The sequence below is a fragment of the Parambassis ranga genome, chromosome 16, assembly GCF_900634625.1.
Source record: "Parambassis ranga chromosome 16, fParRan2.1, whole genome shotgun sequence".
NCBI classification, from domain to species: Eukaryota; Metazoa; Chordata; class Actinopteri; family Ambassidae; genus Parambassis; species Parambassis ranga.
In genome coordinates, this window is record NC_041036.1 from 15,432,963 (window position 1) to 15,458,023 (window position 25,061).

The 25,061-nt window shown below is 42.4% G+C and overlaps 4 protein-coding genes across 7 annotated transcripts; 3 read left to right on the plus strand and 1 right to left on the minus strand.

Moving 5' to 3' along the window:
* Positions 1–750: 750 nt before the first annotated feature.
* Positions 751–9,609, plus strand: tuft1a (tuftelin 1a). The gene is made up of 12 exons (XM_028424907.1): positions 751–961; positions 5,350–5,427; positions 6,262–6,363; positions 6,443–6,529; positions 6,683–6,733; positions 6,869–6,955; positions 7,586–7,696; positions 7,792–8,015; positions 8,105–8,210; positions 8,310–8,393; positions 8,531–8,625; positions 8,740–9,609. Exons 1-12 carry the CDS (start codon positions 902–904, stop codon positions 8,810–8,812), a joined length of 1,158 nt encoding a protein of 385 aa, XP_028280708.1. The 5' UTR covers positions 751–901; the 3' UTR covers positions 8,813–9,609.
* Positions 9,610–9,799: 190 nt separating this feature from the next.
* On the minus strand, positions 9,800–13,100 carry ltap1 (lipid transport auxiliary protein 1). The gene is made up of 7 exons (XM_028424908.1): positions 12,810–13,100; positions 12,205–12,306; positions 12,004–12,112; positions 11,854–11,907; positions 11,595–11,761; positions 11,225–11,283; positions 9,800–11,105 (listed from the first exon to the last, which is right to left on the minus strand). The coding sequence occupies exons 1-7, from the start codon at positions 12,870–12,872 to the stop codon at positions 10,868–10,870; spliced, it is 792 nt and encodes a 263-aa protein (XP_028280709.1). The 5' UTR covers positions 12,873–13,100; the 3' UTR covers positions 9,800–10,867.
* Positions 13,101–13,578: 478 nt separating this feature from the next.
* Positions 13,579–20,300, plus strand: LOC114448215 (uncharacterized). Of its 3 annotated transcripts, XM_028425016.1 has the most exons (8): positions 13,852–14,662; positions 15,586–15,662; positions 15,840–18,105; positions 18,187–18,382; positions 18,700–18,798; positions 18,881–19,127; positions 19,227–19,343; positions 19,507–20,300. In XM_028425016.1, exons 3-8 carry the CDS (start codon positions 15,887–15,889, stop codon positions 19,668–19,670), a joined length of 3,042 nt encoding a protein of 1,013 aa, XP_028280817.1. In that variant the 5' UTR covers positions 13,852–14,662; positions 15,586–15,662; positions 15,840–15,886; the 3' UTR covers positions 19,671–20,300. The 3 variants fall into 3 exon arrangements, with proteins under 3 accessions (XP_028280816.1, XP_028280817.1, XP_028280815.1); XM_028425015.1 differs by lacking the exon at positions 13,852–14,662 and adding an exon at positions 13,579–13,820 and having other exon boundaries at positions 15,586–18,105; XM_028425014.1 differs by having other exon boundaries at positions 15,586–18,105.
* A 754-nt stretch (positions 20,301–21,054) lies between these two features.
* On the plus strand, positions 21,055–24,164 carry aqp10a (aquaporin 10a). 2 transcript variants are annotated; one of them, XM_028425018.1, is made up of 6 exons: positions 21,064–21,538; positions 22,248–22,374; positions 22,639–22,776; positions 22,849–22,967; positions 23,041–23,258; positions 23,520–24,164. In XM_028425018.1, the coding sequence occupies exons 1-6, from the start codon at positions 21,455–21,457 to the stop codon at positions 23,725–23,727; spliced, it is 894 nt and encodes a 297-aa protein (XP_028280819.1). In that variant the 5' UTR covers positions 21,064–21,454; the 3' UTR covers positions 23,728–24,164. The 2 variants fall into 2 exon arrangements, with proteins under 2 accessions (XP_028280818.1, XP_028280819.1); XM_028425017.1 differs by having other exon boundaries at positions 21,055–21,538; positions 22,639–22,967.
* The last annotated feature ends 897 nt before the right edge of the window (positions 24,165–25,061 follow it).

Below are 25,061 nucleotides of genomic sequence, written 5' to 3' on the forward strand. Positions count from 1 at the left end.
AAACAAACAAACAATAAGTCAGACAGCAAACAGAGTTAAAACACACACAAAGAAATATACAAATAGATAAACACAGAAACAGACAAATGAATAAACAGGTAAACCGATAATGAAGTCCTCTTTTGTTGCTGCATGTCTGAACCGTATGACCTCTAAACTTGTGTGTTCTTGTGTGAATTGTGTGTCTGCGTGAACTGTGATAAATCAGGCCCCACAAAGCAAATAATGTCACTGTGGTACATTTCTTAAAGCAATGACCACAGTGTTAATGCTGAATGGAAATTAATGGTGCAACAAAGGATCAAATGAAATGAGCCACAAACATAAAGCTGCAGCTGAATTTAGTTTGATATAATCTGCAAATATTCTCTTAAATCTGAAGTGAGTTTGTTTGTTTTCATGTCTTTGTAATCTGACTCTTGTTAAACAGGCTCAGTCAGGGGTTAAACCTTTCTTCATTAATAATACATCGTTGAATCGAGCTTCCAGGGCAGCACCAAACACGGCAGGACCCGCTTCTTTCATACCATTAACAATGAACGGACGCCGCTCCTCATGACGTCATGACGTTCGGTTTCTGGAGGTTATCGTTCCAGGAGCAGGTAGGACACCAACCCTCCCCCCTCCCTCCCCTCCCTCTCTCACATTCCCTATTTCCCTAGTTCCCTATTTGGGCCGTTTCGCTCGGTTAGTGGGCGGGCTGCTTCACACCCACAGTGACGTGACGAGAAAAGTTATTGCAGAGAGGGGAGGGAGCAGACACATCACGCACCGGGCTGATAACAGCAGCCGCTACCGTGGACGCTCCTCAGAGACCCGCTGGCAAGTTCATCAGACGGAGGGAAGCTTTGCGTGTTTATTTATTTGTTTATTTATTGTTGGAGTAGCTATTTATTGAAGAATGAACGGGCCAACGAGAAGTCTGTGCACGCTTGAGGACATCAGAAGTCAAGACAATGGGGTAAGTTATTTATTCAGTTTATATAAAGCTTTCTTTCCTTCCTTCCTCCATACCTTCTTTCTTTGTTTCTCTCTATCTTTGTGATTGGTTCTGTCACATCTGAGTGGCTTCATCTCCTCTAAGTGCTGTATTTACTAATAAGTCTCAGGCTTTGTAGTAATTAAAGCATTAGTGTCCACAGAGGGCTCAGAATTAGTCCAAATAACATCTGTGTCTGTCACTCCTGCCTTCTGGCCACATCATTTACAGGCTTACTGTTACAGTTGTGACAGACAGGGAAAGCAGCTCATGCCTGTGCAGTGTGTGTGCACCACCTGTGCATGTGAAGTTTGGTTCAGCAGGATTAAACTGCACACTTCTTACTTTGGTGCATATAACATGTCACACACACACACACACACACACACACACACACACACACACACATGATGATGGGCCTTATCGTCTGCCTGTGGCAGTAATGGCTTAATAATTTACCTGCCCTGAAAAGGCAAACTGTTAACCTGCGCTGTGGTTTATGAGGTTACGGAGCAACATGACTCTTTCACCTTCCCCCTCAGCATCTCCCACCGAGCTCAGGTAATTTTACATAAACACTGCAGCCATGATCATGTTGAATAAAATGTGAAGTGGAAGAAGAGCTGTACAGCCAGATTACATTTAAATGTCACTTTCAGTTGTGTAACTATAACTGACAGAAAGGTCGAAGTGTACAAAGGGCAGCACCACACACCTAATAAACTGATTAACCGCACTGACGAATGTGTTTGAGTCAGTCTCTGTTTAATCTAGGCTGATGGCGCATTTACATCAGCCTCATGCAGAAAAACAAATGTGTCTTTATCAGAGTCAAATTTCAGCAGGTTCATTTGCATTTCTGATGTTCAGAAGCAGCTGAGCTGTTTTTACCTACAAAAGAATTAAAGGATACATGAGGAGGAGGAGCCTGATGTAGCATGTAGCCTTCAGAGGTTTTTTTGTTTCCTGGAACAAAAAAAAAAAACCAGGACAGACAGTCAACACAGTGAAATAGGTCCCACTTTTAAAATAGTATTGGAATATTTTGTTGTTCCACCACTTTAAAAGGCCGCAGTTATCCCCACAGACATTTCTTCTTCTTCAGCACATTCTCTTTTGTCTTCCCTCCTCCTCAGTCTCAGTCAGGCGTGTGTGACCTCACAGGCTGGGAACTATGACACATCTATATGTTGAGGAGCACATCTGGTTCACACACGACACGCAGCAGCAGCCAGTTATCTGTCTTGACAGGAACTCTCACTTCGTGACTCAGATCCGTGTTCCTGAACTGAACGTTTACCCTCACCTGTCCAGGTTCTCACATGATGCTAATGCACACAGATCGCTTTACACATCAGCTCGTTTGTCCTGTCTGAACTGTACTTTAACCCTTTGCTTTGTGTAACGCTCTTCGCTCACCCTTAGAGAAGCAGTTTTTACACAGAAGACAGGTCATAACTAAAACTAGGACTGCACAATGATACGTACAGTACGTAAAATGTGTACAGACAACAGGCCAAAACAAAATGTTCCTTTTAAAGAAAAGCAGTAAATGCTCACAACAAACAAGCTTGGCAGTGATACAGTGTTGGTGTTTAACTTTTGTAGTTATTGAGTGAGGGACAAAAAGTTTTTGTTTCAACTCCCAGTTATGTTTGCTTACTCTTTGATCAACTATTACCTGATCCTTCACATGACATTTGAACTGTGTTCCATATACACAAAGAGCTAAAGCAGGTTTACAAGCATCTGCTCCGTGATGGTGTGAGCTCTGCTCTGATACCTGCAGCTGATCTGTCGGCTCGCACCTGTTGCCTCAGAACTGAGGTTTATATTGCAGATGGACAGACGACGAGGTGACATCTGTGCAGCGTGTGTGAGAAGAGAGGGGCAGACTGATTTAATTTATCACAGAGTGCACACACACACACACACACTCAGGAATTTTTGTGGAATGCAGAAGCTACGCACATAAAGACGCTGGAGGATGTTTTACTATTTATGGATGTAACTCTTGCTGCTACCTGCTAAAACTTTTTAAAGACCTCTAAGTGCCACATTCATCAGCTCTGCCTGTTTACCACCAACATTCCCAAGTTTGTAGTCACCCCTCAGATGATTTACAGCCTCCTGGTGTCCCAAACAAAAGCGTCTCCATGCCCTCTGAGCCTCTCAGTCTGACTGTACCCCATGATCTTTTGTGCCCATTGTTGTGCACCCAGCTGTGTGTGTGAGCTTAGTTTCATGTTTCTGCCTTTATAAAGGTGGTTTCTATGTGTGTGTACATCCGTGTGTGCTTGTGTACGCGTGCATGCATGCGTCACAGTCCATGAGCGCATCCAACTGGTCCCTTTGTCCGTGTTCCCGGGAAATCTAGTATTACAGGTTGTCTTTGAAGGTGCATATTTGTGTGTCAGTGGATATAAAAGAAAAAACAGACAGAGAGACTAGTGTGTAAAAAAGCTCATGGTAGAGCAGGGATTAGCAGATCTTTGTTTGTCTGTGGAGGACTAGAAGTTGTATAATGATGGATTCCTTTTTAACAACCCTCCCACTGTTCCCCTTTTCTCACCCCCTCCCCTCTCTTCCTCCTTTAATCGGTGTGCCCTGGAGTCTGCAATCTGAGAGGAAAGCATGTTGAACAAGAGGGGTTTTTTTTTAGTTTCATTCTTGTTGTACTTGGACCTCCACCTTGGCTTTTAGGCTGCTTCCTTTGCCTTTTATTCTTTATTGTTCTTGCAGTTAATCACTTCTGTTTCTCCTTCCCCCTGCATTTTTTCAGTCCCATCTGTCTCTCTGTCTTTTCTTCCATCACTTCCTGAACAGATAACCAGCTAATCTGAAGGCCTTCTGTAGTCAGTACACATGGCAACCATTCTTCATCATCATGTTACGCAACACAACCAGTTCATTTACCCCCGTCTGGTAGAGATCAAGCAGTATTCTCCATATCAGACAAGGTTTCCATACAGAGGGAGGGACACTTTTATGGCATAATGATAAGAAAGTGATATGTCTGTCAATATGAAAGATAAACATAAGATAAGAAAGTGCAGTCAAATGTTTTTTTCATACAACTGTTTGTTGTGTCCATTCTCTCTCCTAATATAAAAGAAACACACCATGAATAATAATATAGATGAATGTAATTTCCTGACTAGCTGGTTGCCTCTGCAGCCAGAGGACTCCAAGTGTGTACTCGTGACAGTGAAGCATACAAATAAAGAATTTGTATGCTGCTTATTATTACAATGAATGTTCTGCAACTTTTAATAAATTAAATTAAACCCATAGATGACCACCTGACCATCAGATGAGCTAGTGAAATCTGGATTTTCAAGGTCATCGTAGGTCATCTGATATGTTAAAAACTTCTTTAACGTGAAATTGTTCTTTCAGCTTCTATAAAACAGGACATGGCAGCCTCATGCACTGCAGGTTCTGTACCAAAAGGAAGCAAAGGCAGAACGTGCTACAAATGGATAAACATGGAAAATACCTCAAGTAAACACAGAAATCAGTGTGTAAACGACACACACTGTAATCAGAATCAACTTAATTCCACACTGACCTAGTATTTCATAACCAATATATCACCGATAGCCTACATCTGGTTGTGTGTGTGTGTGTGTTGTTTCATCTCTGCCTGCTCCGTGTCTTGGATTTGACACATGAAGCACACAATAAGCACTCACGAGAAAATAAACAGAACAAGTTGTGTCAGTCGGTTATATAATGTCTCTGACCTCCTCCCTCACATCCGCACGCTTAGCCCTTGTACAGACAGTCACTGGGTGTCTCTTATGAGGGGGCTTCCATTTGCTGGAAGCCACACACCCAGTCACGTCCCGCTCCAGACTTTTCCTGTTACGGAGTCTTCTCTCCTCCTGTGAGGTTTGTGTGTGTGTTTTTTTAAAGTGCTGCATCTGCGTGTTGTTTTGTTTCAGGCTTACTACACCTCCCTCTTATATTGTTAGTGTGCCAGATTGTTTATGGCTACTGTGGGGTTTTGTTGCCATGGAAATATTCCGTACTGCTTGACATTACACTTTCCCAGAAATCCAAACACTGCTTCCAATTGGCTGTGGGCGTCTGGAGAGTTTCCGCCTAAAGTCCCTGTGACGTCCACAGAACACAATTTAAATCAAACAATCTGTGTCTGTGCGACTGTGAAAAAGGTTTTGCTTTCACTCTGACGCTCGTACGACCCTTTCTTTCTCTCCCTCCTTCTCAGTTTCATTCAGTGAGTATGACTCAGTCTCTCCTCCTCTTTTTCCCCTCTCCTCCTCAAAATAGTCCTCAATCAGTCTCTCCATCACATAACGGTTTCTTTGTGGATTCCCTTCATATTCTCTCATTGCCTTCTTCAGGAGGGGTGCAGGCGACTGCGACTCACTCTGCATGACCAGAACCAGGCAGCCCGGAGCACAGAGCCGCACAGGGACAAGGTAAGAACCTCCTGCACATGATAACTACAATCTGGACTCATACAGCAGAACAGATGGGAGACAGGAAAGTAGTGGGACAAGTAGCAAAGGTAGCATAGGTGTTTTTCACCCTTTTTTGGTGATGTTATGTTTTTATTTGTTGGAGGAAGAAAAGAGAAGTTGTGTGCGTGTGATCCACTGTTAGATCCTAAAGTTTACACAGTTAATCTGGATCCAGAGGAATTAGCTCACATGTATCACACAGCGTTTCTGCACACTGACTATAAAAGGTTGCTAACTGCTTACAAACATGCCGTAGCTGCTATCAGCTTTTCATTAGTGGGGTTCCCACACGCTCAGCATGTCTCAAGACAACCATTGTTCTACTAAAAGCAGCGGGACCACCAGAGCGCTGGAGTTGCATAACCTCTCCCAACCACATACTGCATGTCCTGTCGTTCTCTCTCTCTCTCTCTCTCTCTCTCACACACACACACACACGTACACCCTCTCTCTCTCTGCATATGGTTATTCTGACAGCTTCCAAAGAAGCCTCAGAGGTTTCATGGGTTAGTCTCCATGGTGATTAAGGTTCTCCTGATTATAGAGGCTCGCAGTCACACACACACGCAGATCTTCATTCTCCAGCGCAACAGTTTAATTGCATCAGAACATTCCTAACAGAAGTTTCATAAGGATTCTTACACACTCCTGACTGTCTTTTTATATGTCGCAATTTTCATCACATGCATGAGTCAACGCCTTTTGGATCACCTCATCATGATGTGATGTTTTACATCTCACGCAACACAGCGGTGCTCCTTTGTTAACCCTTCTCTGCTGTCTGATCTGCAGCCAATCGGACGTGCTTTTGCATTGGTGCAGCCAGCCAGTGACAGGACCTCTTTCACCCCAGAGCCAGTGAAGAATAGGGAGGAGCAGGTGGAGGTTATTAAGGTAGGTTTTGTTAGGTTTGCTGTTTTTTTTTGTCTGATTTTGAATGAATGTTTAACCTTAATGTGCGGCCTTGTTCCAGGTGTATCTAGAGGCCCGCAGACAAGAGCAGCAGAAACATCAACAGAGCCTGAAGATGCTGTCGGATGAGGTTTCACAGATACAGGAGGTCAGTCTCTGGACTGTGTCACTACACACACACACACAGTAACACTAACCCTCACTGATCCCTGGATTATGTAAGAATTTGCTTGCTTGCATGATGTTCTGTCTCTGTTGATAAAGTTGGAAACTCATGGTCATAAATCTGTTGGTCACACAGGTGAGGTACTGCCTGAAGAGTCTGAGGGAGCAGATGGCAGCCAAAAATAAGGCAGGTCATTTCAGTGCTGCTTTGTTGAACCTTTGCCTTTTTTTACCCTCACATCCTGCGTGCTTGCTGGCATTTCCTCATCTCATCTGCGTCGTTCACTCTTTCCTCACCGACTTCCTCCTTTTCTCTTTTCAGACAACAACAAATGGGTGGAAGGTCGGTATTCCCTTCAAGAAAAACACCTCGCCTGCCCCCAAAGGTGGAGCTAAAGCTGACGGACAGGTGAGCAGTCTCACACATTTATTCCTGAGCCTTTCTTGCATTTTGCATTTAAAGCGTATATTGAATCTCATGGGTACATGTCATAGCCTCAGTCCCCTGTGTGGACAATGTGTGTGAGTGTTTTTCATGTGATACCTGTAAAATGATCACCACCCAGAGGCAGAAAGAGTTATGTGATATAGAGAATACAGCTTATAGCACCCCGGGGTGTATGAAAATGTGACCTGGCACACACTGTTCCTCTGCCTGCATGTGTTATTGTTTTCAGGCCCTCCTCATTCCACAGATGCTTCATCCTTTAATAGCCTCGTTGCACACTTTCTGCATAAGAGCACAACACAACAACAGAGCTGACACACCATTGTGTTTGGTGTAATTATTTTTGTACTAACAGTGGCATTTATCTGTGACTCACACTATAGTGTGGTGGTATGCAGTAGGTTTTGCAGAAATGGGAGGGAAACTCTGGTCGAGATCCAACTGCTGTTGTGACGCACGCTGACACGCCTGTTTTCTTTATAACAGCCAAGCTCACAGAGCTGGGACAAAAACAATATGTTTATTACATCACCATAAAAGTATCTGTTTATCTAACATTGCTACTCTAACACTTAATTCTTTGTCTTTTAGGATGCAGATGATGAAGCTGAGAGAACCAAGCTGAGAGAGGTCAGTAAGCGTTTATATGCACAGCTGCAGGAGGCAGAAAAGAAACACCAGGAAGAGAAGGACAGGCTTCAGGTAACACAGTCTTTACCTGCTGACATTTTTTTGAATAAATTTTGTTGTCATCACTTGTTGTCGTATTTCAAACTAAACCTCTGTTTTTTCTTCAGGCTGAAGGCAGCAGGCTTAGGGAGCGTCTGAGCGACCAGGAGGGGAAGCTGAAAATTACAGAAGAAGCCAGCGAGAGGAAAGACATGCGCATCGATGAGCTTCAGAGGCTGCTGGGAGGGATGGAGCAGGAGAGCGCCACCCTGAGGGAGGCCATCCGCAACCGTGAGGATGAACTACGTGAGCTGCGCAAGCTCAGAGAGGAGGGCCACAGAGGGGAGCAAAGGTTAGCTAAAACACACACACAAACACACATACACACACAATCAACCGTGACGATAACAACGTGCTGAGACAGTCTGTGTGTATTTTTAGGGCAGAGCAGTTGGAGAAGGAGGTGGCTATTCTCAAAGAAAAGATCCACCATCTGGATGACATGCTGAAAAGCCAACAGAGGAAAGTCAGACACATGATTGAACAGGTGAGATGCACATGTGTGAGAGTCTATAAAGCAAACACGTAGTCTCAGTGTTCATATTTGTGCAAGGCTCGCTCACTGTTTGACTGTGCTCAACTTCAGCTCCAGAACTCTCGCATGGTGATCCAAGAGCGAGACCGCGTCATCAAGGAGCTGGAGGAGAAAGTGGCTTTTTTGGAGGCTGAGGTGAGGACTGCATATTGTCTTATATTTCAGAGGAACCTAAAGATCCTGCTCAGCATCCTCTCTGCAGAGACAAATAGGTTCACTGATTTAGACATTCTGACTGGTGTGTGACACCTAAAACCTTCCTGTTTGTGCAGAATCGAGAAATGCGTGATCAGATGGACTACTTCCTGGGAGGACAACGGTCAAATTCCTACCTTTCATCAGAGCGCAACCCTCAGATTGTCTACAGGTAGCTTATTTTGACCTTACTATTATATTATTTTATCTGCCTTGCCCACGCTGGAAGAATCTCCTGCTTATGTTTACTCACCCTGGCTGTAATATCTATTCTTGATTTCCACAGTAAACCAATCAAGCCGTCCAACTCGTCCAACAAACCACTCCCTTTCATCAAAGTCATTGAGATTAAGTCATGAAGTGACTGCGTGGAAAAAAGACCTTCACAGTGCAGACTCAAAGCAAACAACAGCTCTGCTAGCTATCGTGTGATGGGGTGAATATTTGAGAGCTATATTTGCAGCTATAATAACAGTCATTTAAACACTCATGAAGGAAAGTGTGTGGTATTTTGAGCACGCACATGTGCATATTAAACAAGTGTGTGTACTGTATGTCAGCTTTAAAGTAGATACCTTTGGCATATCGACATGTATGTGTAGAACTGCAGATTGAATGCATTGGTGTTTCCTGGCCCTGCCCTGTTTTTCTCATCTAGACCTTTGAGTTTATGAGGCTGGTGTTGCAAAGGGCAGGATGACACATTTTGCCAAAGTTTCAAAGGGCATCATGAAGTTCATAAACAGCAATGTAGCATCATCCTGTCATGTAGAAATCTTTGTCTAGATGATCCCAGTTCTGTCACTAATGACTGTCCCTACTTGCATAGTGATGCTTTGACATGTAAATACTGACTGTAGCCTGTACGCAGACGCTCTGTTGTGAATAAGTAGGCTACTGATAAGTTGGTTTTAAATACCTGTACAGTCTTTAGCACCCCCCACCCCACCCCCCAACAATTATGACACTTTATGAAGCTGTGAGGACGCAGAAGGAAAATGAAGATGCCACAAAAGCGTCATTTTTTTTCTCAAAACATTTCAATACCCTGTGTGTGTTTATTAATAATGAATGTGGTTTGACGTTTTCATTTCTACCTAACAGCTTTCTCCTTTGTATTTATTTATATGAAATAAAACCTCTAGACAGACTGTTTCATAAAGGGGCTTTTTGTATGAAGTGACTCTTATCTGTTCCCATGGTTTTCGCAATAAAATCCTCAATCTACACATGCTGTATGCTGGCACGTCTATCTGTGTAAGCGACGCCCTCTGCTGGACACTGTTTGCACCACAAATTACTGTTTTGTGCTGGTTATATGTAAAAACACTGTATAACGACTTGAGTGCATGTCATAGTTTTATTTGGATGGCAAATTGCAAAGAAAGCACCACAAAAATAAAAACAATAAGGCATTAAAATGCCTCCCTGGCAACCCATAATACCGAATGAAACAGTTCCTATACCAAGGGATACTCTTAGTATGTTTACACGTGCACAAGTAGTATTATATTGGAATTTTTACAGTGTCATGATTATGTTCTACACATTAAAACATCTTATCCTCATTTCAGAAACATAAATAAGACCTGCTTCCTGGACGCTCTCTGCTGGCAAAGAAGATAGTATAACTGTATACATATGATCAGAAACCTGAATACTCTTACAGTGAATACAGTGATATGATTCACCAGGTTTCTCGAATGCCAAATCCTGAAAATCAGGACCCTAATGTGTACGTAAACATACTCTGGGTGTCAACAACGAGACTTTCCCAAAAGCAGACCCTCACATTCAGAGTACATTAATGTAAATAATCTAAAATCTAAAATACTGTTAAATTACATTGCACAAGAAAGTTAATGATTAAATTAAAAAATACACTTATTTGTCACAGTTCCTGAAAAAACAAGTATGGCTTCTATACAAGAATTCAAGGCTTTAAAAAGTAACAGGCTGCCAATTTCATCATTGTAGCAAATGAACGGCATAAAAATACAGTGAGTGTTATTGTCATCATTAACACTGGTTTCCTCTACAAATATGCATATAGGCTTAACATTAAAATACAGTTGGTTAATTTAGTGCGCATAGGCGCTTACATTGTGCAATAAATACTGATTGTCTTATGCTGTTGCATAGTCTCAAAATTCTACTTTTGTTTTGGTCGAATAAACTCAACTTACTGTGGTTACTCATTGCAGTTCTACCCGAATATAGCTCACCTGCATGCAATAATATAAACATAAGCCACACTTAGGTAAATAGCATTGTGCCAGTAGTCTGATATGCCAGGCAATATGTGTTAATATGTAAAGGCAGTGTTTTTTTTGTCACTAAAAGCATCTGTAGGCACTGTAACCACAGGCAGATCCCACCTTGTCCTTGACCTTTCCTTTGGGCTTGAACCATTTTCAAAGTGTGCTGTCTAGAGTATTGTAGTTGTCTTTAAAGTTCTTCAGCTCCAGGAAGTTTCTGGGCCTCTTGCTGCGCTGCTGCATTGTAGATGTGAGGTAGGTGGTTTGGGTAGGGGAGGAGGAGGAGGAGGAGGGGGACGTGCCAGCAGGTTCGGTGGTGCCGGTCAGGTCTTTGGCTGCAGACTGATGGTGCTGGCTCGGAGTGCTGCTACTGCTGCTGCTCTGAGACTTCATACTGAAACACACACACACAGGGAGAAACAGATTGTTCTCTCTGCATAATTCACATTCCACGATGGAGATTAGCATAAAAGAAAAGCTGTGAAACACGTGTGTGAGGAAGTCTTTACGTACATAGAGGCCAGTTTGGTTAGAGCTTCCTGGTATTTCAAAAATTCTGCTTCTTCAAAAGCCTAAAGATGAAAAGGAACCAAAAGCACAACATTAGTGAGGATACGCTGTACTCAGTCTAGGACGTAATAACACAGTCGGGTGAAGGTATTACAGAAGCAATAAGGGAAAATACAGCCCCTCCTCCAGCCTTGTTCCCTGAGCAAAATGGATTCAGGAAAGTCAGATGAGATAAAATATGGTAATCTGAATATTTGTCCCATTTGCAGCTGGACATAAGTGTGTAGTAAAATAACACCTTCATATGTTTGCCAAAAGTGTACATTGAAACTTAGCATCTGTGGTGCGTGCACACAAAGACAGAGAAGCTAACCTCTGCTCCGTGCCGTGCCTTATTGTACCCATCTAGCACAATGTCAATGAGCGAGCTGTGGCTGTCGCTGAACATGCAGTGTGAATTTCGAAGCCGCAGAAGCCAGGTGCGAAATCTTTTCCCGGTAACAGCTGTGGATGTTCCACCCAGTTCATGGAATGGGAAATCTGATAAGGGAAAATGAAGGTGTTGCTGTAACAGTGGAATGATTTTTATGTGCCACAACCAAAAAAGATGTCCAGTGACAGGAAGAGCTTACCAGTGTCTCTGATGGCATCAAGTGCTTTCATCCTATACAGGTAGTCATATGAACCTGCAACAAACAGCCTTGTCAGTGCACTGGCATAAAAAACCACTCATGTGGATAGTTTCAGTTATGCAGTTATGTGTGTTTGTATTCTCTGCTAACCAGACTGTTCTCTCAGCTTTATCCTGTCGTCATCTGGAGACAGCAGACGAGGCTCAAAGTGGATTTTCTGGACCTCGCACAGTTTGGCTTCGATTTCTTGTCTCAGCTCCTGCAACACAAACTAAGCCTGTCAAATATACACACAGGAAAAACAATATTTTGTTTTAGCTAAACAACAAAACAATAGCATGTTCTTTTTACCTTAGGTGCATTGTGACCAATGGGGACATGTGGCCCAAGCCTAGACTTCATGGCAAGTCGCATAATTTGTTTTTTCACGAAGATGAACAGCAAAACAAACACCTGGAAGATGTTAATGTACTCTCATCAACATGTAATCCTGACAAAATGACCTAAATTGAATACAGTAATACAGCAGTATTAAACTAATAACATCTATGTTGAGACCTGAAAGGGACAAGAAATACCTGAAAAAAGCACTATTCGATAGAATGTAGGGGGTTCCTTTGGGAAACTTTGATTTCATTGATTGAAAATAACATTAGTGCTATTTCTTTAGGACAGGAACTGATAAACATACCATTACTCAGCAGGCTGCTCTCACACACCCAATGATTTAACACATTTAAATCACACAAAAACATCATGTACACATATGTATTGCAGAAAGGATGAGGTAACTGTGCTGTGAGATGTCTGCTACGTTTGACTAAATGAGCACTTAAATGTTAGCATGTGACCTGTGGCATTCAATATGAACTGTGAGCTTTGTACTGCGTTTGGTATTAATAGAGAAAGCTAAAAAGTTAGATAGTACTTTGAATAACAATGTCAAACATACTCACCAGACTTCCGTATGCCATTACAAGCACTACGTTAATACCAGCAGGAGGAGAATCGATCCGCATTTTGAAAAAATTGTCGTTTTTACTAAACTAACAAAATCTCGGTTCACACAATGCTCACGGCTGAGTCTACGTAAGGCATAAGGCTTTAATTAAGCCGTCTCCGCGGTTACAAGTAAAATGAAACTTAAAAGAGGAAAGAGGGAAGTTGGGTAAAGAAAAGGACTTGTTGTTGTTGTCACATTTCGCAGCCTGATTTGTTTGTTGACTTCCGCGGTAGTCACGTGACTGGTACAGGCACCGATGACGTGTGGTCTGTCGATTCTCTGGCTGCTTCTGCCATCTGCTGTTCAAAGAGCCTCCACAATGAGCCATACAAGCCATAAACTAACAAACAAACATAACAAAGACACGCCAACAAAGTATAAAGTCAGGGTATAAAGTATAAACTGCACGTTTTCTTCATTTCTAACATTTTATTTCTGTTTCCTGACACTGCTGACTGTTTACTCTGAACTAGGGGGTTAAACCCTGTCCTACCTCATGGCACTTGTGCTGCATCACATGGCATGTTCTCAGTCCTACACCCAAAGGAATGAATGAATTTAAAGAACCAGTGTATCTGTGGGAGAGAGACCTTTATTTGCATCCATACTTCAGCAGAGACACTGAGCGCCATTATTCTGTCAGAGACAAAGGTGGGTGTCTGTGCAGTCGTGCTGGAGCGGTTTACCCCCTACTCACACACTTATCTCTGTTCTGAGAGACACCATGCGACCTACCAGCCCTCTGTCTGTAAGACTAATCATTGATTGGTTTACAGGGTCTCAGTACTTACGATCAGTGCATCTAGCTCTGTGCCTGGTTTTGACAGGCAGATATGAAGACATCCTCGAGCTGGTGTTGTAGCATGTTAACCACAGTTTCCTCTGTGTCAACAGAAGACAGCGAAAGTAGCAGGTGCATGCAAACTAGCAGCATTAGGAAGAAGAACCACTAAAGACAAAACAGGTCAGTAAGTATTGTTTTTAAAAATGTATTTAAATATATAAATATAAATATGTGAGCTCTTTGTTCAGTTTCTGCAAAATTCCCGCACAAAATGATTCTTCTTTAGTCAATACCAGCAATGTTAGGTACCCCCACCCCGCCCCCACCTTTTAGCATTACAGTCTGACAGAATTTCCCCAACTTTGCCTGTAACTGAGCTCTGTTTTGTTGAACAAATGTCATACGAGAGGTGCTCTTCTAACGATATTTATCCCCGCTGGTATTTCTTTCTTTCTTTGTTGTCTCTGGTCCCAATTAAAGGTGCTCTGTTATTATGTATTTTGATACCCGCTCAGCCCAGATGATTAGACTCAGGTTTGCCTGAGGTGGGGAGATATAACAGTTCTGTGTTAGTGAATTGTCACTCTCATACCATTTCAGACAATTATCTCAACTGTATCTCTTCCCCGTTGAGCTGTAACTTGCTGATGTCACAAAGTGTTTGCAGGGTGTGTATGTATGTGTGTTGAGCTGTTTAGTGGGTGACACATTAAACTGTAGTTAGGAATGCTACCCTGTGAGAAGAGGAAAAGAGGGAGAAAACAACAATGGGAGGGGAGGAGAGAGACAGAGAGAGAAGGAAAGAGAAGAGAGAGACAGAACAAGAAAAAGAGAGACGACAAGAGGAGAAACCAGTGTGGCAGGTTTGCGACACTGTACACAGACCATCATGCAAAGCTGATGGAAAGAAGAAGACGGAGAGAGAAAGGAGTTAGGAGCTGATGTCATTACACGGAGCTGCTTTTAGTTTGAATCCATATCATAATGGCTTAGATCAACAAGAGAAGGAGCACTCAGAGAAGGTAAGTGAAAATGTGTAAGTGGATTTGTAATGAGTAACAGAGAAAACGTGTGTGCCAGGGTACATTTTGTTTCTTTCTTTATGTTCAGTGGGAGTGAGTGGGGCTGTGTTACCCAGGTTACACAGATGGGAGGCTTTGTGACCTAGCAGAACAGGTGTTTCTGTAAACTGACACTCAGACTCACCTGCACAGGAAAGCACCACCAGAGACCCAAAGCTACACACTGTAACCTAGACGACATAAAAAGCGTCAAGCAACTTATATGTAGTTTTACCAAGAGCATTTACTGCGTTGTTGTATATGTGATTAGGGTCGTTAGAGGTGATTGGATCTTCGGTTTGTCTTGTTGAGTGATCAAAGATAGTTTCTTTGGTGGCTTATTGACAATGCATACTTTCTACGGCTGATGACTCATTGTCCATCAATAATGTTATCTTTCTCTTAGCTGGCTGTATGTAAATCAAAGTAACTTTGCTCTCATCTTATCTGATCATTTGACATCAATGCACTGTCACAAGGTTTCAATCAGTTGTCCTGCTTTGACTGTGTGAGACCGATACGCGCTGCACAGAGACTGATGCTTCCACTTTAATGCATTGTTTTTTGATGAGTGGATTGCTGTTTGGTGAGTTTTTCCAGTTTTTGGTTCAGGTTTAGCTGACGCTGACAGGCAGTCATGAGTATGTTGATTGTGTAAACAGACATAAGGAGGGAGTCAGCTTTATCTAAGTCCACACTGTTTGATGAATGGGCTCATTTTAATTTCTTATCTTTATATGTATACACTTTAAGCTTCACTGTAACATGTTCTCTGACCTCTAAGGACCTCTAAGGACTGTGTGATTCTGTTCACATATCATATCATAACATTCCAGCCCAATCTGTTCTGAGTATGGAAATTTGTACATTTTTATGCTTGGCAGGCAATGGGAGCTGTTCACTAAGGTCGAGCTGGGGAAATAAAGACTCCTGGGAACAAACAACACAATAAACCAAGAAAGTGAGTCTTCACTTCCAGACCACAAAGGCAGGAATATCAAACTTTTGAATGGGGTCCACTTTTTGACTGTTCATTACAAACTCAAAACGGCAGCATCCAGATGAACCACTTCCAGAGTGCTGTCTAAGAGACAGTTGCTTGGAATCGCTTAAATATCAAGTTTCGCTCTCTTTTTAGGATCTGGCATTTGACAGTAGGTCATTATCTTTGTTTACTCTCAGACAATGGACTTGTCTTTGCTCCAAACTTCAGCCAGTGAGTACCACAAGCAGACAACCAGGGCGAACTTCACTGTCCGCTCAGCCAACTCTCCCTCATACAGTCTCACTCGCAGGGCAGGTATTAAGAAGAGGGAGATTGTTGAAGAAGCTGGAGAAAAAGAAAGACATGGAAGACACACCGGAAGAGATCTTGCAGCCAGTGTTACAGGTCAGTGTGAGGAGAGAGAGGCATCCAGGCCTACCGGGCTGAACCAAAATGGCACAGCAGGCAAAACAATCCCAGAGTCTGGCAATGACACAAGTGAGAGCTCTGTGTTACAAAGCCGGGGACGGACAGAATGGAGAAGAGGCAACTTGTCCAGTAGGAGCAAAAGTTTAGATTGGAGAGCAGGAGCAAGAAATCCTGATAGAACAACCACAGCGGACACATTGTCCAGCAAAAGAAGAGAGGCCTACACTTCTGCAGGTGCAAGTAAGGTTCACGACAAGAGCCCACTAAGTCATGTAACCTTAGACCAGGCCAGTAGGGGTCATACCCTCCCCTCAAGGTTTAGGTCCCAGTCTGGACCTGGATCTCGGTTTACAGAGACATCTTCTTTATCTGGTCCCAACAGTGGTCAAACTATACTAGAGCGGATAGAGAAACTCTATGGATCTGCTGGTTTTGGCAAAGCAGAGGACTCTACCCCTGAGACATCAGTAGATTCTCTCATTTCACCACAGCGTAGGTCATATGAAATGTCAGCAGGAGGAACCTTTCCCAGGCGTTTCTCATCAGGAGAGAACAATAGTCAGGTGCAAAGCAGGATGTCATTCATATGGTCACAAATAGACTCCAACACATCAAGTTCTGACACTTCTGTTACTCCTGGGACAAGCATGACGAGGCAGAAATCCCCAGGGCAGTGGCAAGGACAGATGCAGGCCAGGACTTCAGAGGAAGGTGGAACTTGCTGGAGGAAAGGGGTGGTAGAATCAGGGACATGGTCCCTTGATAGAGCCAGGAGTAGGAACACTATCGCAGCAGATATTAGATCTGCTAGGGCTGCAGCAGCTCGAAGTAAAGAAGAGAGAAAGAGTGAAACTAGTGGCGTGACTGAAATGTGGAGAGAACGTACTGAAGGAGTGAGAGAACAGGATAAGGCAAAAGAAAAAAGTGAACTAAAAATTGGCACTGATGATGTGTTTGAGACAAACACAGAGATCACACTGAAAACAGCAGGAAGGAAGAAGTTTTCAGGAATTGTGTCTGCCAGCGTGAGAAATAAGATCAATCAGTTTGAGGCTCTGACTCAGAAAACTCAAAGTACAGCAATAAACCAGATTCCCAGACGGGCTTTTTCTGTACCAACGCAACTTGACAAGGGCCATGATGGAGTGAAAAAGAGCGGGTCGGCAAAAGAAATAGGTGGACAATCCAAACGTAATGGAGTAATGGGGACAGGAAAGAAGCCTGGCTCAGAGAGGTCTTTATCATTGGATGAGGTTGGACTAAGACTGGAGAAAAAAGAGGCAGAAGGGAGTGATTTTTTGGTGGAGGGCAATCAAGACTCTTCTAATGATTTTGGAAAATATTCACAGCTTAAAAAGACTTTAGAACTCCCTTTAAATGAAGGAGCTCAAAGGCGCAGCAGAAGGTTTCCTCTGGATTGGACAGATTTCTCCAAAGTCTCCAGTCCTGAGAAGGCCAGTGACAGTACTGACAGTACACCAACGTTACTACTCTCCTGTGGCACTTCGCCTCCTGTGCTGAAAAATACTCCCTCTGAAAGGACGTCACCAGTGAGTGATAATGACAGAACTCCAACAAACATTCCTGATGACTCACCCTTTTTTTCACCTGCTGAAGGAAATGTCACCGCTACAGCAGAAAACAAAGGCACTTCTGTCTCCTCACAAGGAGCTAAATCTCAAGATCCAGACCCTCCAACTCTTCCTTTTGCTCCTGCCAACATCTCCCTTAGCAACCTCCCCAATTTCAAATCTCCAGATGTCAGTGCAGCATACCCAAAAGGAAAGAAGCGAGTGTTGGACCTGAGCGCTTGGGTAGCTGGATTGAACCCAGAGTTCAAGGGCTGGGATGAAGATGAAAATGATTATGAGAGTGATGATGAAAGCACACAGAAGGATGAAGATTCAAACTATGATTCAGACTCCGGAGAGTCCTCTGTGACCATCACTAGTAACACGAGCCAGTCAGATCGGAGGAGCTTCTGTGTCAGGTGGGTTTTTATTTTAGTAGATTTCTAGTTTGGTGACCAGTTTTTTTTTGTTTCCATCACTGCTCTCTTTGCTGCTTGTAGCCTTTCAGACCTGTGCAACTTCGCTGGAACGGATTACGATTCAGATAATGACAGTGATGAGTGGCAATCAACAGGTCGGCGGTCTGCCTCGCTGAGTTCGGATGTGTCAGCACTGTCCTGTGTGTCTGTGATGCCTGCTGAAGAGCTTGACAAGCTGCTGGAGGATGTCAGGAGCCTGGGAGATGACAACCTACAGGTACAAACTGCTGAGCTTCACTGGCTGCTTTACACACACAAGAACTAAAACGATATTATTCAAATTAATAATCTGGCTAAATAACAGGGTTTTGCATACTATTAGCACAGTAAGGTTGACCTTTGAACATATTTCCATAAAATGTTATCCTTTGATTATTTCTTTGCATATAATTTGAAAACATTTCTGTGGGCATGGACACATGATAATGACCCGTGTATAGTCTATACGTATGGGCAATGCTTTTAAATAGGTTTCTTCCCAATGTACACAAGATTCTTATGAAGAGTGTTTGTGTCATTCTGTCTGTCTTGCAGGACTATGACGATGTGCACGTGGTAGTTCTCCACAAGGAGGTGGGAGTAGGACTGGGCTTCAGTGTGGCAGGAGGCGTGGACCAAAACAAGCCTGTCACTGTGAGAAGAGACCCAGTGTATTTCTTTACAAATGAGTCTGCAATCTTTTTATCATCATGTTTCTCACTGTCTCCCCCTGCAGGTTCACAAGGTGTTTCCCACGGGTGTTGCAGCCCAGGAGGGCTCCATAAGAGAAGGGGACCATGTTTTGTCAATCAATGGTACTGCACTGTGTGGGAGCGCCCACTGGGAGGCCCTAAGGATCCTAAGAAGGGCGAAGACTAGAGACATGGGAGTAGTGGTCCTGAGGAGGGGTGATGTCTGCTGTGCCTCTAAGAAGACAGTACATGGAAATAATCAGAGACTATCACAGGCACAGTATGAAACAGGTGAGAGCTCATGCTCACCAGAGATCTGGATGGAAAGCAGTAATAAAAAGCAGCAGCTAAAAGTCAGATTTTGTATCTATGTTTGTCTTCTCCTCTTAGGTCAGCGTGTGTGTGTGCAACTGCAGAAGAACAGCAGGGATCTGGGCTTCAGCCTGCAGGGTGGTGAAGGCTCCAGCCTGGGAAACAAACCAATCACTGTCCAGAAGATCTTCCAGGGTGAGAGTCCGCTCTTTAGAGAAATGCTGACAATTAAATGTCTTTCCTCAAATAAATGACCATGCAACATACTGATGCACTGTGTGTCATAAATCAATCATGCTCATTGACTTTTACACAACATCTATTTATTGAAGATACCTTTTCGCTGTTGTTTCTCCAGGTGGTCCTGTTGATAAGGTCTGTTCTGGTGATGAGGTGCTAGAAATTCAAGGCGTGAGCATGGTGGGGATGACACGTCTGGAGGCCTGGACGCTGATCAGAAAGCTTCTTCCTGGGCCTGTGGATGTGGTGCTTCGTCGTCCACTTAAACATCTGGAAACATGAGGATTGTGTATGGTCATGGCCCAAAGGTCACATGGCCCAGAACTGGAAATGAAATAAGGGAAATGTCTGTGCCAAATGTCAGTTAAACACAGTATATGCATTACTCCAAATTATTGCAACCTTGAGACCAGGTCAAAGGTGTATATTTTTTTATTTTTTTTTACAGGATTACATCTACCTCAAGGCCTGAGATCAGCCCTTTTTCAGCCTTAATTAAAGTGCACTGATGACTCCTATTTTTGTCAGCCAACAGTTTAACATCAATTAAAAAGTCGTAATTTGGTACCTTTACATAGAAATATATATGCTGTAATATATTGTACATAGATGCTAACAGCATTTAGAGTTTTATTGTGTCAATAAAAGCTAACCGATGTGTGTTACTTTTACATCCAGCAGAGGGGGATAGAGTGTGTTTTATGTCAGTACCTTGAAGAAGGTTAAACGTCTTACTCAGTTTGTACACACAGGATCCCTTTAATAATTTAAAATGGTAAGATATGTGTGTCAGGTAAACAGTCTCCACACACCATGTCAACCCTGCCAAAACTCAAAATATAATCTACTTAGCCTTTAATTCCTGAAGAAATAAAATGAAATAAATCAAATTGTTTTGCTTGATGGATCAAAGTCTTTATCTGATGATCACTTTTTTTCATGACATGACCTCTTTGGAAATTATCAGCGATCACAGTTTTTACTCCAACACAGCAATTATTTGTGTTGCATAATCCATTAGCAGAGTCCAGAGTCCAGTGTGAAGACCTGTAGTGACAAGCAGTTTCTATCTATCACCAGGAAATGTTGCATAAGGAAAATAGCTTTTGTACCATTAGTTATATTATATTTTGGCTTATTTCAGCCTGAAAACAATATATATCCTGTGCTGAAGAGTTTTTATTTTACATTTAATGACCTCATTTCCAAACATACATTGAAATGAAGTAGAAGCTAGATCAAGCTAGAAGCCAGAACAAAGAATTACTTCTAATGTATTGTATTGTGCTTCGTTTATTCATCCTGGTGATTTACATGCATATTTTGTATGTGTTGAAGGCAGTCATAATGTAAATCTGTCATTGTGCTGACCTGATAAGCTAAGTGCCAGCATGTGTATTTATATGCTAGGTTTATCTGCATCTGTCTCACTTGTGGGTTGGTGTGCTGTACCTTGATGACACCAAATATAAGGAGATGCTTAATGAACATCTGCAGCTGGTTTCATCAGCGGATTCTGATGCAAATCTGTTCTCCAGCTTATTCTCCTGTCATTACCTTCAACATACAATCTGACAGCTTTATGGCACTTGTTTATATGAGCAGCAGATAAGGACCATTATGTTCTTTGCACCAGCCAATCCCGAAGTGTGACAGTGAAGGCAGAAAAGTGAGGGAGCACAGGTCCTCCTATGCTCAGGTGGAAGTTGTGACAACAGCATTCATTTGCTCTTTGCACCATCACCTCCTTCATCCTGGACAGATATACAGACAGTGTTGTCAATTTGAGTCGAACAAAAAGCCAGGAGCCAGGAGTCAGCCTTCAGCGGGATTTTTATTCAGATCAATTGTGGACACGCAACAGCCAGCAATTTTTATCAACTGGCTTGCTCTTGATTACATAGCCAGTTCAACTGCTATCCTGACCCAGCTCTTCAACCCTTGAACTTAAACATTCCCTTGCTTCTGGGACTCTTGCATTCTGGGAAACAAATCTGACAATTCATGAACATTTTTCTTCCACAACAGAAGGACAGAATATCTGATGATCTGATTTACCTACAGCCATGTTGAAGCTCCATGGAATGAGAGTGAGGAATGCTCTTGTGCGGGAGTGTATGGCTGAATTTTTGGGAACTTTTATCCTCCTGGTAAGTAACACACTGCTCTTTGAGGAGGTTTTATGGCATCAGCTGTAAAAGTTAAAGATGATCTTATAAGATGTATGGTTAGATATATAAAGTTATGTATAAAAATTGCAAATGATATAAAAAGAAATAATTGTATGGAGACCGTTGTTAGTATTACCTTTGAAGTCTTGCAAAATGATAGCATGCCACTTTATCAGTACCTCTGCCACAATTAAAATGTGGTGCCTAATAGTTCCCATAAATCAGTTAGACATTTATAGGATAATTTCACTGGCACTACTTTTATTGGACTCCAAAATGTTTATGTGTCCTCAACCTGTAATAAATACATATATGAATACATAACACTGATGTGCTTGTTTGACCTAAATATGTCTCAATCAATCAATCTAAGAGAACTGATTATGAATTACATAATGTGTATGTGTGTTTTGTTTATATGAAGAAAATGAAACATTTTGCTCTTTTTGGCAACACCTACTGTTGTCAATAGTGTAATACCAGCTGTCATTTTCAGTGTCACTTTGCAGAGACCCAAACTATTGTTAGTTGAAGAGTGAGCTGCTTGTGATTTAGCTGTAAATCAAAGTGCTACCTCATTTAACAGTAATAGACTTCAGGGTTATCTTTCAGTTTATCTGAAATATCTCCTGACTTCTCAGGTTACATTCCATCTTTTCTTTCCCTGTCCTCTTTATCTGCCATGAAGCTCTTTGGCTGCTCAGCTGCAGCTCAGGTAAAAACCAGCAGGGAGACGAAAGGCCAGTATCTGTCAGTCAACATGGCCTTCTCTGTGGGCGTGATGTCAGCCATGTACCTGACAAAGGGAATCACAGGTAAAACAATAACATATAATAACCTTTTCCCATCTAAAGTGCTACTCAACCAACACTGCACTTTACAGTCTTGTATCTGTGTCTTATGAGTTTATTGCAGTTGTTCACTTATACGAGCCTCTAGTTGTGTCTCTGGCACTTGGCAGTTTTTTTTCTCTGACTGATGCCCAAAGTAAATTTTCTTATCTAAATCCACACATTATATGACTCCAGATAATCAGAGCTCCCATTAGTCTTAATCTCTTTATGACTGTGTCTCTGTAGGCGCCCATCTGAACCCTGCGGTGACTCTGAGTTTCTGTGTTTTGGGGAATGTGTCGTGGAGCAGGCTGATACCATACTGCTTGTCCCAGGTGCTCGGGGCCTACGTGGCATCAGGGCTCGTCTATCTGGTCTACTATGGTCCGTCTTTTTTTTATATAGCTGACATTGTACACCTGTTCTTTGTGACATTATCTCTGTTTCTGTTGCTAGATGCTATAATGGAGTTTAGTGGAGGGGTGTTGACTGTGTATGGCCCAAATGAGACAGCATCCATATTCGCCACATATCCTTCAGAATATTTGACCTTGGGAAGAAGTTTTCTGGACCAGGTGAGTAAGCTCATTGGTGCAAACTTGACCCACATTTGCAGCTGGACTCATTTACAAATCTTCATTTGATCAGGTAGTGGGCACTGGCATGCTGATGCTGTGCATCCTGTGTTTGGATGAAAAGAGGAACACCCCTGCACCCTCTGAGCTGATTCCTGCCATAGTGGCAGTGATTGTCCTGGGTATATCCATGTCAATGTCTGCTAACTGTGGTGCCGCAATAAATCCTGCTCGGGACCTGGGGCCACGCCTTTTTACACTAACTGCAGGATGGGGCACTGAAGTCTTCACGTAGGTGTCTTCTCTTACACAGTAAGAGTGTGTATAACACTAAACACAAGTTTCCAGCCAGGCAGCATAAATGGTGTGTGTCTCAGTAAATATTGAGGCCTCTCTGTTGTCAAGAACATTGCTTTTCATTCATTTTAACCTGTGTTGCTCTGACAGCTGTGTATACCAGAGGTTGTCATTAGAACACTTATCTGCAGGCTCAGCTTGTTACAGAACAATCAGGCGTTTGTTCCACATTTCTATTTCGTTCTTGTTCTGTAGGTGTTACAGTTACTGGTTCTGGGTGCCACTGGTTGCTCCGCCAATCGGAGGAATTTTGGGAAGTTTCATGTATTTGATCTTCATCCACTGGCAGCTACCAGACCCCGACCCACCTGAACACCGTGCCAGTCTCTCCATCAGCGACAATCTCAAGCAGCCACCCAGCACATGGGAAAAAGAAGACGAGTGGAAGACCTCACATTTCTAATTGTTACTACATAATGCCCCATAAGACAACACAAAACTGCTTACAGTTTAAAAACAGTAATCCAGATCATATTCAGGACCACATTTAAAAAAACAGGAAGTGTCTATCAAAGCTAGCTGCTGTTAAAACACACACTGTCATCCTCTTGTTGTGTTAAATAGGTAGTGGAAACACTTTTTATTATGATCAGTAGAGTGTAAGGCAGCCAAAGCAGATATTGAGATGCATCAGTTTACACTGATGTCTGTATACTTTATGAAGGTGACTGTGTGCTTGATGATAACATTGGTTTGTGTGATTTATGAACTAATTCAATAATCAGTGTCAGTTTTAATTGTAAGCTAGGAACGATGTACTTTTTAACCTCCATGTGTGTGTGTGTGTGTGTGTGTTTCATTTAGCAAAATATCTGTTTTATAAAAAATTATCAATATCTACTTGTGTGTAAGTGTGTGTCTTGTTATAGATCATGCACTGTCTCTGTGCACAGAGGACATAATTCAGAGATGATGTTCAGAAGCCACAGATCTCCGACATGTGCAGCTAACATCATGATTGTAGGTCCCTTTCATCAGATTGCTTTGGTCTCTTAAAAGCACCTAGACCACACTTGAGAGAAGATTGTTATATTGGCTGATTACAAACTGAGGGTGTGTCGGAACCCTTGAAGCATCCTCTAAAAGGTCAACACTTTATTAAATTGGTGGTCTGTGACAATGAAATAGTCACAGTGTTACAGGAGCTCAAATAGATCAAACAGACAAAACAGCAATCAGACAGTCAGAACTCCTCCACCGTATTCTGTCTGCCAGTCTTAGCAGTCCAGTGTCACCGTGCCCAGTGTGCCTACATGTCAAAAAATAGTAGTAAAAGTAAACAAACAAATAAATAAATAAATAAGTCCATCCACAATATTTTGAACAATAAAATAATAAACATATTGATCCACCTATGCTGATCACACATTTTTGCAACCAAATCTGAGGAAGTCAACTACCTTACTACTACTATGCATCTTTTTGTATAACACAGCTTCAGATTTCACTTGAACAGGTATCTACCTAATGTTGCTGTTTTTTTATTGTAGCATTTTTTATTTAATCAAATTCAAAACACATTGTTAGGCAGGCTGTAAGTTTATCACAAACCTATCACCACCTGTTTTGTAAGATTCGAAATGCAAGCTTTGTTTATCTCTAATCTCACATTTCTTCATTCTTCATATTAGAGATACTGGCATGTTTACAGTATAAATGTAAGACTGACAGACGCAGTGTGCAGATACAGTATTTTTTGCATCAGTGTGCCGACCTTGAGCAGTGAACAGATGTTGG

Bases quoted from the DNA above. Each gene is read 5' to 3' on its own strand.
- LOC114448215 (XM_028425015.1), top strand. From the start codon at position 15,887: ATGGACTTGTCTTTGCTCCAAACTTCAGCCAGTGAGTACCACAAGCAG. The intron at 18,383-18,699 runs GTACAAACTGCT...TCTGTCTTGCAG, and splicing joins TGGGAGATGACAACCTACAG to GACTATGACGATGTGCACGT. The intron at 19,344-19,506 runs GTGAGAGTCCGC...TTGTTTCTCCAG, and splicing joins TGTCCAGAAGATCTTCCAGG to GTGGTCCTGTTGATAAGGTC.
- tuft1a (XM_028424907.1), top strand. From the start codon at position 902: ATGAACGGGCCAACGAGAAGTCTGTGCACGCTTGAGGACATCAGAAGT. The intron at 6,956-7,585 runs GTGAGCAGTCTC...TTTGTCTTTTAG, and splicing joins GAGCTAAAGCTGACGGACAG to GATGCAGATGATGAAGCTGA. The intron at 8,394-8,530 runs GTGAGGACTGCA...CTGTTTGTGCAG, and splicing joins TGGCTTTTTTGGAGGCTGAG to AATCGAGAAATGCGTGATCA.
- aqp10a (XM_028425017.1), top strand. From the start codon at position 21,455: ATGTTGAAGCTCCATGGAATGAGAGTGAGGAATGCTCTTGTGCGGGAG. The intron at 21,539-22,247 runs GTAAGTAACACA...TCTGCCATGAAG, and splicing joins TGGGAACTTTTATCCTCCTG to CTCTTTGGCTGCTCAGCTGC. The intron at 22,968-23,040 runs GTGAGTAAGCTC...TCATTTGATCAG, and splicing joins GAAGAAGTTTTCTGGACCAG to GTAGTGGGCACTGGCATGCT.
- ltap1 (XM_028424908.1), bottom strand. From the start codon at position 12,872: ATGCGGATCGATTCTCCTCCTGCTGGTATTAACGTAGTGCTTGTAATG. The intron at 11,908-12,003 runs GTTAGCAGAGAA...TGTTTGTTGCAG, and splicing joins AAAGCTGAGAGAACAGTCTG to GTTCATATGACTACCTGTAT. The intron at 11,106-11,224 runs GTACGTAAAGAC...TGTGTGTTTCAG, and splicing joins CTAACCAAACTGGCCTCTAT to TATGAAGTCTCAGAGCAGCA.